We start from the raw sequence: 15,011 nt of genomic DNA, 5'->3' as shown, positions 1-15,011 counted from the left end.
AGCTTGCAAAAAATAATACTATAGTGTTTAAGCAAACTGTGACATGGGGAGATTTTAGGTTATTTGTGTTTCATTTTGTCTTTTTCATCTATTAGTTGTTATAAAAATTAGGCACAGATTCTTAATTACTTCCTTAAGATAAATCAGTCACGAAACTGCTGAGTTAAAGGTATGTACAGTCTTCAGGCTTTAAATAAATCAGTTAAATTGTCCTCCAGAAAGGCTGTACCAATTTCTTTCCTCCTAGGAGTGTTTGAGAATGCCCGTTTGCCCAGCACCCAGTACAGATCAGTACAGACATACAATAAGCAGTTTCTCACTGTATTAATGGACCTGTTTTTGTTAGTGAAGTCACACGTTCTTTTTCACTGGGGGGGCGGTGGCGGGAAGAGAGGACATTTGTATTTCTTCTTTTGTGAATTAGCTGTTGCCCTTTATCCATTTTTCTACTGGTGTGTTCGCCTTTTTTTTTTTTTTCTTGCTCTGTAAGAGTTCTCTATATTTAAGTGCATCCTGTTGTTGCTATATGCGGTATAAATAAGCTCTTTCAATTTATTATTTCTGTACATGTCTAACTTCAATCCCTGGGAGAAGAGACAGGTTTGAATCCTCCACGGCACGTAGCTCAGTCTATCTTCTGAGGCAGGTGCTCAACATATTTGCCAAGATGAGTGAATTATTTTTGTCTGAGCTACTTTATGAAACTCATTCTGCCCCACTCCAGAAATGGAAGGGATCCGTCAAACGCTCACACTCCCCGTGCTCACAGCAATGTCAGCGTTGTCTCCTCGTTTCCTTCATTCATCTAACGAATGTTTACTGAGCCCCCGGTATGTGCCAGGTACTGTTCTTGGCACTAGGGAAACCGTAAAGGGCAAAATCTTTCATTCTAGTTGGGGGACACAGATAATAAAGAAAATAAATAAAATATGTATGATGTTCAATTGTGATCAGCATCGTAAAGTACATCAAAGTGCAGAAGGGGAGACTGAATTTTTAAGCAGCGTGGTCATGGCAGACCTCGCTGAGAAGGGACGTGAAGGTGGAGGTAGAGGGTTAGCCAAGTGGATATGGAGAGGAGAAGACTTCTGAGCAGACTGAGCAATGCACAGAAAGATCCCAAGGCAAGAGCAGGCCCAGTGCATTCAAGGGACAAGAAAGATGTCAGTGTGGCTGTGGTGCAGTGAGCAAATTAAGGTGGCAGGGGAGGGGCGCAGGTCATGTATGGCTTTGCAGCCCTTGTCAGAACTCTGCTTTTCTTCTGAGTGAAATGGGAGGATTGGAGCAAAGAAGTGGTGTGGTCTGCCTTATGCTGTAAAAAGACAGCCCTGGCTGACACATTGGGACTAGACTGGGGTGGGGGCAGAGCTGGAAACAGGGAGACCTGTAGTAGTGCAGGTGAGAGATGACGGCATCGTGGACCATCTTGGTGGTAGCACAGGAGATGCTGAGGAGGGGCCAGATTCTGGGCACAGTTTGATGGCTGTAGAGCCAGCAGAATTTCCTGGTGCAAAACGTGAGAGAGAGGAATAAAGAACAGTGCCGAGGATTTCGGCTTCAGCAACTGAAGGACGCAATTGACATTAACTGAGATGGGGAAGATGCAGGTGGGGCAGGTCCAGAGGAAGAGATCAGAACTTCGATTTTAGAAAAACACTAATAATAATAGCTGTATCTGTATATAAGACTGGGCACAGGGGCTCATGCCTGTAATCCCAGCACTTTGCGAGTCTGAGACAGGAGGATTGCTTGAGCTCAGGAGATTGAGACTAACCTAGTCAACATGGTAAAGCCCCTTCTTTACAAAAAAAAGTACAAAAATTAGCCAGGTGTGGTGGCGCATCTGCGGTCCCAGCTCCTCAGGAGGCTAAGATGGATCACTGTAGCCTGGGAGGTTGAGGCTGCAGTGAGCCATGGTCGCACCACTGCACTGCAGTTTGGGTGAGAGTGAGACCCTGTCTCAATTTTAAAAAATAAATCGTATCTAAGAGGTGGGATTATAGAAAATGTTTTCTTTCTCCTCTTCCCACTTCTTACTTTGCTTGGTCTTTGGAATTTTTCAAAATTTTGAAATCATAAGCAAGTTTTACTTTTATTTTAAATTTATTTATTTATTTATGAGACAGAGTCTTGCCCTTTCACCAGGCTGGAGTGCAGCGGCAGGATCTTGGGTCACTGCAACCTCTGCTTCTCAGGTTCAAGCAATTCTCCTGCCTCAGCCTCCCGAGTAGTTAACGATTACAGGCACCTGCCACCACGCCCAGCTAATTTCTGTGTTTTTTGTAGAGACAGGGTTTCACCATGCTGGCCAGGCTGGTCTCAAACTCCTGACCTCGTGATCCGCCTGCCTCGGCCTCCCAAAGTGCTGGGATTACAGGCACAAGCCGCCGCACCCAGCCACTTTCATTTTATTTATTTTTATTCATTTACTTTTTGGAGACAGGGTCTCACCTTGTCACCCAGGTTGGAGTGCAGAGGTGTGACCTCAGCTGATGGCAACCTCCATCTGCCGGGTTCAAGTGATCCTCCCACCTCAGCCTCACGAGTACCTGGGAATACAGGTGTCCACAATTACACCCAGCTAACTTTTGTATTTTGTGTAGAGACAGGGCTTTGCCATGTTGTTCAGGCCAGTCTCAAACCCCTGAGCTCAAGTGATCCACCCACTCCAGCCTCCCAAAGTGCTGGTATTACAGGCATGAGCCAGTGTGCCTGGCCAAGTTTTACTTTTAAAATAAAAAACCATTTAATTTTTAAAAAAATAATAGCATGTAAGTTATAACATATAAGAAGAATAATTGAGGCTTGCGTCCAGAACTTGAAATTTAAATTTAGGTCCATTCCACATTCTCTGCGATCCCACCGCAGGCCAGACGCTCTGCTAGTTCGGGGGATACTGAGATGGACAAAGGTGGCCCGTGCCCTGCCGTAGCGCACTGTCCAACAGGCTCCAGGCCCGTCTCAGTAAATGCTCTCATCAAAGTGCAAACCCAGACCTGGGGGAGTGGAAGGAGGAGGTGCAGTGAGAATATCCACAATCCCTCTCCCGTGAAAACGGCGAAAGCATACAGATCAACAGACAGCCTCTGGACCACACCGAGTGAGTTTTAATGCAGGAGGGAAGCACACAGATGGCTGATCAGCTCTCTCTTCACTGAAACACAGAACATGTGCCAAGGTGAGTCCAAGGACACCTCTGGGAACAGGTGAAGTCCCTCCCCACATATATGCTCCGGTGGCCGTGAGCGAGGGTCCTGTTGTCACATCTGGGGTCAGGGGCTTGGACCGGCTGCCCTTCATGGGAAACTTCTGGGTACCTCTCAGCACAGTAACGCAGCTGCAGTCTGTTGGTGGGGGCCCAGGCCATGGGCAGCATCTTCTTTTGGCATACGGGACATGCCTGGCTGCAGCTGATGTCTGTTAGCCTCTCCTGATGCGCAGTAAGGAGACCTGGAAGTGAGGCGCGTCGGCGTGGAGTCCCTGGCGGAGCTGGAGAACAAGGGAGCCAGGTGGTCCTTTCAGCCTATCTGACCCAGGAGCTCGCCATAGGCAGAGGACAGGAAGGGACAGTGGGGCAGAGCGCATGTGGAGGACGGCAACCCTTCCTGGGCCTCTGACATGCTGGACACAGGCTGGTGCTTCACACACATGTCATCTAAACCTCACAGAAACCTTATAAAGCAGGTGTTATGATCCTCATTTTATAAGGGATGAAAGTCGCATAGAATAACTTATCCAAGATCACACAGCTGGGAACTAGAATTCACACCCAGATCTAGCTAGTTCCGACGCTCATTGTCTAATTCCTGAGCCCAAACCGTGGCTGTTCCTGGACGAGAACTGACACCCAACCCTACAGGGCCTGGTGCCTGCGCCTCAGCTGCCTGACCTGCTCCTGATCACCCGGTTTCTTTCCGATTCCTGAAATCGTTTCCGGTTTGGGAGCGCAGACCTGGGATTCAAAACTGGCTTCCCGGCTAGGTGTGGTGGCTCACGCCAGTAATCCCAGTGCTTTGGGAAGCTGAGGCGGGTGGGTCACCTGATGTCAGGAGTTCAAGACCAACCTGACCAACATGGAGAAACCCCGTCTCTACTAAAAATACAAAAACTAGCCAGGAGTGGTGGCAGGCACTTGTAATCCCAGCTACTCGGGAGACTGAGGCAGGAGAATTGCTTGAACCTGGGAAGCGGAGGTTGCAGTGAGCCGAGATCGCGCCATTGCACTCCATTGCACTCTGGACAACAGAGCGAGAATCTGTCTCAAGAAAAAGAAGAGAAAGAGAAAGAGAAAGAGAGAGAAAGAGAAAAAGAAAAAGAAAAAAACAAAACTGGCTTTCCAGCCAGGCGCAATGACTCACGCCTGTAATCCCAGCACTTTGGGAGGCTGAGGGGGGGGTGGATCACAAGGTCAAGAGTTCGAGACTAGCCTGGCCAAGATGGTGAAACCTGAAACCCCGTCTCTACTACACATATAAAAAGTAGCCGGTTTGCTGGCACGGGCTTGTAATCCCAGCTACATGGGATGCGGAGGCAGGAGAATGTCTTGAACCTGGGAGGTGGAGGTTGCAGTGAGCCGAGATTGCACCACCGCACTCCAGCCTGGGCAACAGAGCGAGACACAGTCTCGGAAAACAAAACAAAACAAAAACAACTTTCCTCTTCCACAAGGATTCACACTCGCTACTTTGATTGTCACGTGCCGGGGGCATTTGTCGTTTATTTGGCCATCAGATGTTGAATCTCTGTGCTATGTTTAGACTCCTTGCGGTGGGAGTCTTGATGGGCCTCGCTGCCACTAAGGGAACTCCAGGGATGCAGATATCCCTTCTTCCCATCCCTGGCACCTGGCTGTGGACTGACGGGAGCACAAGGGCTGAGCTCAGCCTATCAAATGTTCCTACTCAGGACTTTGGCTCTGGAGCAAAAAGTCCAGCGAGACAAAAAGGCAGCGGGAACCCGTGTGAACGTGTGCGCAGGCCGCACACCGCCCGTCGGCTGTGGCAGCATCCAATAGTGACTCACCAGCAGGAGGGACAGTGTCCCAGCCAGCGTGACCCCACTGTCTGGCCCCCAGAGCCCCTGCACTCCCCTGGGAGTCCTCCTGCCTATTTTCCGAGCCTGCTCCTGGCATTGCTTTGATTCTATGCACTCTGGGACCCTGCCAACAAATCCCCCTGGGACCCTGCCAACAAATCCCCCTTTTACTTACGACAGACAGAGGTTTTCTTTTGCCTGCAACAAAGGATCCCACTCTCCACGGACGTATCTTGCTTCCCTCTGCAAAGGGCAATCACTTCCACCTGTCCAGCCCGGCTATGAACTCTACACCTGGCATAAGACCCCCAGCCAGGATCTCTGCCAGGTTTACCCTTGCAAGGGATGACAGTAAGTCTGAGCCACTTTTAAGTGGTACGGCCCCCATTGACTGTGAGAGGTGCTAAATGCAAGCTTCGGGTATTGACAAGGGCATTGCCAAAGAGGCAATCCACGTTAGACTGTGTGCCGGGCCTGTTTTCACTGGTCACGTTTGTGAGCAGAGCTTAGATACTTCCCGTCATGCCCCATCTGCTACTTTGTACCGCACAGTAGGAGAACCACCCGGCCCTCAGTGAGGCCAGGCCCGTGAAATCTGCACAGAGCTGACCCAGCCTAACCTTCCAACAAGCCACAGCATCCGCATCCCCGAGAGCCCCGGTCCTGAAATTTCAGCCACAGCATCCGCATCCCCAAGAGTGCTGGCCCCGGAATTTCACCATTGGAAGCTCTGTCCAGTGGGTTTCAGGAGAATTTTCCCGACTTGTACAAACGCATCCCAGTCTTGGTCCTCATCTGGAGTGTACGTCCCTGGGGTTTTTCTGCCCAGCCTCCCTGTTTTCTCAGGGCTCGTCCTTCCTCTATGGGATCCTGATTGGGCTGTCAGTCATGGTGGCCCTGGCAGGCCACGGAGACCTGCCCTGCCCCAGATGACATGAAAATTTGGGGAGAGGGGCCCGGGCGCGGTGGCTCAAGCCTGTAATCCCAGCACTTTGGGAGGCCGAGACGGGCGGATCACGAGGTCAGGAGATCGAGACCATCCTGGCTAACACGGTGAAACCCCGTCTGTACTAAAAAAATACAAAAAAATTAGCCGGCCCTGGTGGCGGGCACCTGTAGTCCCAGCTACCCGGGAGGCTGAGGCAGGAAAATGGCGTGAACCCGGGAGGCAGAGCTTGCAGTGAGCCAAGATCACACCACTGCACTCCAGCCTGGGTGACAGAGCGAGACTTCGTCTCAAAAAAAGAAAAAGAGAGAGAGAAAAGAAAAGAAAATTTGGGGAGAGGGAAGTGCCTTGTGAATCTATGGCTAACAAGGCTGGCTTTTTATACATGTGAAGAAAGACTCTGAAGAATGAAGGGAGTAGAGCTAAGACAGGGAGAGAAAGAGAAAATCCCCGCGATCGTGTTTGAGCTGCCGGATCCAGCCACACTGAAGCTGAGGAGACGCTTCTAGGTTTCTCAGACCTTGCCTTTTTTTTTTTTTTTTTTCTTCATAAACTGCTCTGACTTGGGTTTCTGCCACTTACAACCAAGAGTCCTGCCTAGCCTCCCATCAATATCACTGACTTTCTCCTCAGGGGCCAGAAGGCCAAGCTTCCAAGGACCAGAAGAAATCGGGGGTTGGGCAGTCATGTGTTTACACCACAGAGAAGGAAATGAAGAACTCGGAGAAGGCAGACAGAAGCAAAGCCAGGCAGAGATCCTCCGACTCAGCTCCTAATTCTCTGTAAGAAACGAGACTCCCTTCCAAGTGCGGTAGCTGCTCTTCTGTGTCCTGTGGGTCTTCCTGGCAGCCCCTGCAAACCTCACCCCTTCCTCTACTGCCCTGGTCCAGAAAGTGTCCACTCACCTGCTGCATCAGCCTCTCCGCCACTCTGGGGTCAGTGAGGTCTTCCGCGGAGGCCACACTCAGCCGCAGGAGGAGGAAACCTACATTTTCACCTGCCAATGGAGAACAGTAACATGAAAATCAGGGCTGGGCGCGGTGGCTCACGCCTGTAATCCCAGCACTTTGGGAGGCCGAGGCAGGTGGATTACCTGAGGTCAGGAGTTCGAGACCAGCCTGGCCAGCATGGTGAAACCCTGTCTCTACTAAAAATGCAAAAATCGGCTGGGCGTGGTGGCTCACACCTGTCATTCCAGCTACTCAGGAGGCTGAGGTGGGAGGATCACCTGAGCCCTGGAGGTGGAGGTTGCAGTGAGTCGAGATCACGCCACTGCACTCCAGCCTGGGTGACAGAGTGAGACTCTGTCTCAAAAAAAAAAAAAAAAAAAAAAGTCCTGTTTACTGCAGCACTGTTTGCCATAATGAAATACTAGAAACGACCTAAGGGTCCATCCATGCAGAACTGGCTAAACAAGTGATGGTAAAACAAAACAAAATGAAGAAAGAATAGATTTCTGAAGGATGGGGAAGCAGGGAGGAGCTGATCAAGGGGGTGACATTTCAGTTATGCAAGACGAGTGAGTTCCAGCGACCTGCTGTACCGCACCGTGGGTAACAATACTGTATCGCAGCCTCTCAGAGAGCAGATCTCATGGTAAGTGTTCAAACCACAGTAAAGACAATTTTATTCACTGGTCAGTAAAACTAAGGCGATAAGCTTGGGCGCAGTGGCTCACCCCTGTAATCCCAGCACTTTGGGAGCCCGAGGCGGGCAGATCACCTGAGGTCAGGAGTTCAAGACCAGCCTGGCCAACATGGGGAAACCCCATCTCTACTAAAAATAAAAATTAGCTGGTGTGGTGGTGCACGCCTGTAATTCCAGCTACTCGGGAGGCTGAGGTAGGAGAATCACTTGAACCTGGGAGGCAGAGATTGCGGTGAGCCGAGATTGCACCATTGCACTCTAGCCTGGGCAACAAGAGCAAAACTCTGTCTCAAAAAAAGAAAATAAAAGAACAGAAAAGAAACAATCCCACAGGTTACACATGTAAAGAGAACTGGCTGGGGGTACAGTCAGGGGAGGAAGACATTTTATGATGTACCTTTTTATGCTAATCAACCAATAATAAAGGTATTTTTCTTTCCAGGACAGTTGAGCTACCATCTTTAGCCCTGTCAGATGGGGTCGTGTTACCCACCTCATAAGGCTGTTTTGAGGGGTAAATAGAGGAAATAACATACACGAAGCTGGTGGCACCGCCTGGCATCAGAGAGAACGTTCAGCGGGGGCCAATGCTTCCTGGGTGTGAAACATGTTTATATCACCCCTGCCTACAATACAAAAGGTATTCAATAATATCTTTATTTATTGAGTGGCTGTGATTAATGTTTGCATCCTCACCTCCCCCAGAAAGGTGGGAGCAAGCTGTGGATACACAGAGATGAGGCCCAAGGGCAGATGACAGGAAGGGAGGTGGAGGCTACAGGCTGGCCAGAAGCTGGACTGACCAAGCAGCCTCTGACAATGAACTCTCCCCTGAGAAGTCCCTGTTTGTTGCCTTAGAGATGTCGCTTTAAACTCCCAAGACTTTGCTGTATTTATTTGTTTGTTTGTTTATTTTTGAGATGGAGTTTCACTCTCGTCACCCAGGCTGGAGTGCAGCGGTGTGATCTCGGCTCACTTCAACCTCCACCTCCTGGGTTCAAGCAATTCTCCTGCCTCAGCCTCCTGAGTAGCTGGGATTACAGGCATGCGCCACCACACCCAGTTCATTTTCAAATTTTTAGTAGAGACGGGATTTCACTATGTTGGCCAGGCTGGTCTTACACTCCTAACCTCAGGTGATTTACCCTCCTCGGCCTCCCAAAGTCCTGGCGTTACAGGCGTGAGCCACCACTCCCGGCCTGTATTCATTTATTTTAAGTCACTATGTATGGCATAAATCCCAGGAAATGCATCCGGCGGGCCCCACTTTCATGGGGTCCCAGCCCATCAGAGAGCAGCAGCTCGGGCCTGATGCCTGCATGCTGCTCCTCTGTGTGGCTATGGCTGGAATAGAAGCTTCCAGAGCTGCTCAACAGTGAACTTCATAGGTCAGAGCTGGACAGGACTTCGGCGCCCATCCCAACCCTCTCCAACTACAGGTGGGGAAACTGAGGCCCGGAGAGGGAGAGGGACTTGCCCAAGATCACTCGGGTTGTTAGAGGCAGAGCTGAGACCAAAAACCATTTTTCCAGACTTCCATCTCCACCTCTTTCCATACACAACCCTCCATCTGCCTTTTCCTGATTTCGCCAAGAACCACTAGAAGATCACGAAGTGGCAACATCAGGGGCAGGCTCCGAATAGGCTCCAGATCCTTCCTTCCTCTCCACTCCTCAAGCGCAGAGACGTCCTGGAAACCCCGCATCCCAAATCCCCAAAGATCACCAGCAGGAGCCACTTTACCTGCACTCACGTCTGTGGTCGGCCTCGTCTGAGCAGTGGTGGGCGTGGCTGTTGGGGGCTTCATCGGGGTCTTCGCTGAGGCTGTGGTCTTGGCTAAGGTGCTGTTCGTCCCTCGGCTGCTGTTGGCTGTAGTCGGAGGGACAGAAGGAAGAGGGTCCCTGCTGGTGGGGAAGGGCCCTTTGGTTGTGATGTCCGTGGTCGGTGTCTCTGAAGGGGTGAAGTTCTTGATGGTGGCTTTTGAGGTGCTGTAGGAGGAAGCAGAGCACCCAGCAAAGGAAGCTGTTCTGCCCACTGCTGACCCGGCCTCTGTGGAGACGAGAGCTGCTCCTGAGACGCTGACGTAACTTGGTGTCTCAACAGAGAGGGCTGAGGTCACTGCTGACCCGGCCTCTGTGGAGACGAGAGTTGCTCCTGAGACGCTGACGTAACTTGGCGTCTCAACTGAGAGGGCTGAGGTTTCTTCCAGGGGATTCCTGCTGACTGTGGCCAGAGTTCCACTGAGGGTCGTGGCCCTGGGTGCTGTCACTTCTCTTTCTGTGGTGCTGTTGGTGGGGAGTGGGGTCCCAACCGTGGCATCAGGTGCGGTTGACTCTGTGGCGCCGGCTGTGGACAGGGTCTCGGCAGAGGCTGTGGCCTCGGTGCTGTGTGGTTTTGCATCCGTGGAGTCAGGCAGAGCTGGTGGATTGGAGGTGGGCGAGGCCTTCACGCCTTCCGTGGGGCTGTGATCTGTGTCTGGGGCCCCAGGGATGCTGGAAGTCGTTGTTTCTATTTCTGTGATGCTGGAATTGATAACCTCGACGGGGGTGACGGTCACCAGGGCTTCAGCGAGGAGAGTGACGCCAGATCCCGGGGACCGTGAGGGGGTGATGGCTGGAGGGGGGCTGTCGGAAGAGGCGCTGCTGTCTGAGGCCAGGCCCTTAGCTTCTGTGGAGGTGTGAGCCAATGTCGATTGGCTCTTCAGAGCTATCATCGGTGTCTTTGCCTCTTCAGAGCTATCATCGGTGCGAAGGGTGTCAGAGACGGCTTCCTCGGGATCGCTGCCTGTGACGGGCTCCATTGTGGTCGTTCCAGGTCCCTCGGGGCCGCCAGTGGCGGCTGATGTCCCCGCAGAGGTGGCAATCAGCACCGTGCAGTTGGGAGGTGTTTCTGTGGACGTCCTGGTCTCTGTTGCAGGGGAGATGCTCTCGGTTCCCCGGGTCTCTGCCTCTGGAGTGGGGCCGGCTGGGGTTGAGGACCTACAGGAGCTCTCAGCACTCAGAGTTCGAGTTTCCAGAGCGGCGTGGCCTGGTGCTGGAGTCATAGCGAGCACTTCTGCGTCATCCCCTGTCATCGCAGCGTCTGCTCTGCGGCTGCTGGGGCCTGTGTTGGTTAAGATTGACTTGGTGAGCCTGGGTTCCAGTGGACTTCACACAAGCGATTTCGTTTACACCCTGGGCACTTCTGGGAGGAGGGTGGGGAGGGGAAGTGCTGTTACCCTCCTTTTTCATCTACATAAGCGAACAAGAAGGAGGCAGTTCTGGGAAGCCCAGGCCCGTGTGGCAGCCACAGAGCTGGGGCTGCCATGACTGGTGTCCTCTGAAGCCCTGACAACTCACTAGGGGCCAGCAAGCCCCGGGATCTGCTGGCTCTCGGCCTGCGTCTTTAACAGGGGATGAGTGGGGCCAGCATCCACCTTCCAGGGTGAGCCAAGAAGGCAGAGCAGCGTCCAGGACTCGCAGAGCTTTCTGAACCTGTGTCCCCTTCCCCGGCCACTTTTCTCATCCAACACATACTTCCCCATGGAAGTCAAAACCCTTAAAAGATGAGAAAGGCCTATGGTTCTGCCTTTCGGGGTGGCTGGGTGGACTGAAGGGAGGAACCTCCAGAGACAGGGTGGGCAGTGCTGCTGCCAAAGTGAGGGAGCCGGCAGAGTCCTTGGGGCTCCGGCAAGGGAAACAGGGTGCCCCACCCTGCCAAGGCCCCTCCTGAACGAGAGCTGAGAACTGCAGGGTTGGAGCCCAGGAACCATAGAAACTGTGGCCAGGCATTTTCCACAGGACACAGGCAGCCAGCTCAGACAAAACCTAGCCTTTCAGAGAGCGGCTGCTGCCACTTCTGCCTAGAGCAGAGGCCTGTTCCCTTGACTGGCCCTGAGGTGGGAGGAATGGGGGGCCCCGAGGGAGGCTGAGGCAGGATATTTTCCCCAGAGACAGGATCTCACTCTGTTGCCCAGGCAGGTCTTGAATTCCTGGGCTCAAGTGGTCCTCCTGCCTCAGCCTCTTGAGTGGTTCACTGCAAGATCTTTTCTGGCCTGAGAAAGAGGGGGATGCCTCTCCTGTCTAGAGAGAGATCGGGCTCCCCTGTGAGGAGGCCAAGGAGCCTCTTGAAGAGGGCTTCTAGATTTGACAAATAAAAATACAGGGTACTCAGTTAAATTTGAACTTGCATTTCAGATAAATGATGAGTAACTTTTTAGCATGAGTATTTCTCATGCAATATGGGCTACATACTTACACTAAAAAAAAAAAAAAAAATTGTTGCCTGAAATTCAAATGTGACGGGATGCCCTGTGTGTTTTATGTAGTAATCCCACTCTTGGAAGGAAAAGGATCAAATACAAACCCCCTCATTTCTCTGAGCCTTCTGGGTCCAGCCCACACAGCTAGAAGCCCAAAAGGTGGCACTCTTGGAGCCTGACCTCCCCCGGCACATGGTTTGAGATAGTCTTGACCCAGCTCCACTGGTCCAAAAGTAGCCCATAGACCCCCAAGGAGGCCTAGAACCTCTCCCCAGGGCATCAGGATGGGGCCCCAGGTCCCGGCTGGTTGTCCTGTGGACCTCAGGGAATGACGAGGCAGGAGTCAAGAGCCTTGGTTGCAGCTGCCGCTGTGCTGCCCACTACTGGCTCTGGGGCTGGATGACTTGGCCTCCTACTAGCCCGGCCAGTCTCTAGACCCCTCCCAGCCTCCATGTCCTCACCTGAGAAAACAGGTCACAATACCTGCCTTGCCAAGGTGGTGAGGACCAGCGGAGAAGGTGAAAGGGAAAACCCTTATCTTCCAAAGCCCACAAGGTAAGCATCCCTCCCCCATGGAGTCCTCTCCCCGGCCACCTGAAAGCACGCACAGTCGATGTGACTGTAGTGAGGAGTACGGGCCGCACCCCCAGGCAGCGCGGCGAGTCCTGGGCACCCGCTGCCACCACTGGTCCACTGCAGCCCAGCTGCACACACAAACCTCACCTTTGCAGGAACTGTTCATCTGCCTTCATAATAGTTTCTTCTCCCCACTTCAAGGCCTGAGATCATTTCTCTGAGCCTTCTTGGTCCAGCCCACACAGCTAGCAGCCCAGAGTGGTGCCCTCGGAGCCTGACTTCCCCTGGCACATTTTCCAGCTTTTCCCCGGGGTGTCAGTTTTGCTGTGAAACCTCCTCATGCTCCCCAAGCCCACAGCCCGGCCCAGCCTCTCGGTAGCTCTGGAACACTGCAGCTCTCCTGGTACAATCTTCAAATCTGGTGGAGAGGAAAGCAGGTGGACTTGGGACCCTGAGTTGGAGAACCTGCTCTCTGCCCTGTGACCCTGGCCAAGTCTCTCAGCTCCAAGCCTGCATTTCCGCATCTGTAAGGTGGAGCTAAGAGGACACGTGCAGCACAAACAAGGCCACGGTGAGCACAGGCAGGCGGCCGCGGCGTGCCGTGCTCAGGCCTGTGTGGAGTCAGATCCTGGCTCCGAGGAGGAGTCACTGGATCCCCAGAAGCACAGTGGCCTCATCCTCAAAGCAGTGGAGGTCGGGGGTGGTCAGAACAGGGCCATCTTGTAGGGCCATTGTGAGGGTTAAAAATATAATGTATGATAATGATGCATTAAAGTAGGTTCCTCAGTCCTAACAAACGTGCCACTCTGGTGGGGGATGTTGATGATGGGGGAGGCTGTAAGTGGTGGGGATGGGAACTCGATACTCTCCACTCTTTTTTTTTTTTAAACAGTTTCACGCTGTTGCCCAGGCTGGAGTGCAGTGGCGTGATCTTGGCTCACTGCAAACTCCACCTCCCAGGTTCAAGCAATTCTCCTGCTTCAGCCTCCTGAGTAGCTGGGATTACAGGCGCCCGCCACCACATCCCACTAATTTTGTATTTTTAGTAGAGATGGGGTTTCTCCATGTTGGTCAGGCTGGTCTCAAACTCCTGACCTCAGGTGATCCACCTGCCTCGGCCTCCCAAAATGCTGGGATTACAGGTGTGAGCCATCGCACCCGGCCTCTCCACTCAAAGTTTAGAGCAAACCTAGAACTGCTCTAAAATAAAATAAAATAAAATAAAATAAAATAAATCCCCCCCTTTTTTAATGTATGTGATGAGTTTGGCACAACTCCTATTAGCGACAGGTCAGGGTTCGTTCCCGTCCTTCACAAAAGCCCTGCCTCTCAGCATCCACCCTTCCCAAGCAGTTTGTGGTAGTCGGACTTTTCACTCCATATCTGTATTTTGAAGGAAATCCATGCCAGGTAATAAACTTGGAGTCCGAATCTTGTTGAGCCACATTCTTCAGCTTTCTGCACAATGATCACCAGCTGGCACCTCCCTGCACCCACCTCCCCGCCCCACTCACTCTCCACGTTCATAAAGACAGACTCTCAGCCACCTCTTACCATGGCGGCGCCATGCAGGCTTATACTCACACACACCATCATCCGCACACTCTTTATCATCAATGACAGCACTTCACAGGTAGCACCATGGTTCTTTATAATCAACCCAAGAGCGCCTGCCCTTGCCCACACTGAAATTCACTCCCAGAGCCTCACGACGGGAGAGGCCCACCAGGCCCCTCTGGCCTCCTTACCTGCAGAGCTCCCAGAGACTGCAACCTCCCAGCAGCAGAAGAAAAGGGGCAGAGCCAGACCCCAGAGACGGCCCATCCTGGCCGGCCACCGCCACTGCAGAACTGTGGGCTGTCTCACAGGTACCTTTTCCTGCTTCCTCAAGCCAGGGAGGAGGGGCCGCCTCCTGCCGAGGTGTGTGACTGGCTAGTTTGCAGGATGTGGCCACACAAATGTGCAGGCTGAGGGCTGGCAGGTTGAGGCTGTCAGCAAGCTGACCCCCCTGCCTTCCTGGCCCAGTAAACACTCCACTGACATTTGATTTGAAGATGTGGAATCACTAGCTTTTTTTTTTTTTTTTTTTTTTTGTGAGCTGGAGTCTCGCGCTGTCGCCCAGGCTGGAGTGTACAGCAGTGAGATCTCAGCTCACTGAAACCTCTTCCTCCCGGGATCAAGCAATTCTCCTGCCTCAGCCGCCCGAGTAGTTGGGATTATAGCGTGCGCCACCACGCCCAGCTAATTTTTGTATTTATGGTAGAGATGGGGTTTCACCATACTGGCCAGGCTTGTCTTGAACTCCTGACCTCAGGTGATCCCCCCGCCTTGGCCTCCCAAAGTGCTGGGATGACAGGCCTGAGCCACCGCGCCCAGCAAAATCACTTCCACAGTGACACTGACCCTCAGTCTTGTGCTGGGAAGGCCACAGGAGGTCCCGTTTCACCACCTCCCCTCCTGTGCCTGGAGCTGGGGCTTTGAGTCTGACCCGGGCTTCATTCCTGGTCCTGGGCATGATTAACTCTATCTCCGAGGGTGAAATTCAGAGTCAGGCTGAACCTTCTCTTC

General features: G+C 52.5%; 1 protein-coding gene across 1 annotated transcript; it reads right to left on the bottom strand.

Moving 5' to 3' along the window:
* Positions 1–3,087: 3,087 nt before the first annotated feature.
* Positions 3,088–14,366, bottom strand: MUC20 (mucin 20, cell surface associated). The gene is made up of 5 exons (XM_011961162.1): positions 14,192–14,366; positions 9,759–10,729; positions 9,371–9,674; positions 6,886–6,977; positions 3,088–3,489 (listed from the first exon to the last, which is right to left on the bottom strand). Exons 1-5 carry the CDS (start codon positions 14,265–14,267, stop codon positions 3,421–3,423), a joined length of 1,512 nt encoding a protein of 503 aa, XP_011816552.1. The 5' UTR covers positions 14,268–14,366; the 3' UTR covers positions 3,088–3,420.
* Positions 14,367–15,011: the final 645 nt, after the last annotated feature.

The sequence above is a fragment of the Colobus angolensis genome, unplaced genomic scaffold (genome assembly GCF_000951035.1).
Source record: "Colobus angolensis palliatus isolate OR3802 unplaced genomic scaffold, Cang.pa_1.0 Scaffold54, whole genome shotgun sequence".
NCBI lineage: Eukaryota > Metazoa > Chordata > Mammalia > Primates > Cercopithecidae > Colobus > Colobus angolensis.
Note: the sequence above shows the minus strand (reverse complement) of the source record. Positions and strands in the feature narration are given on the sequence as shown.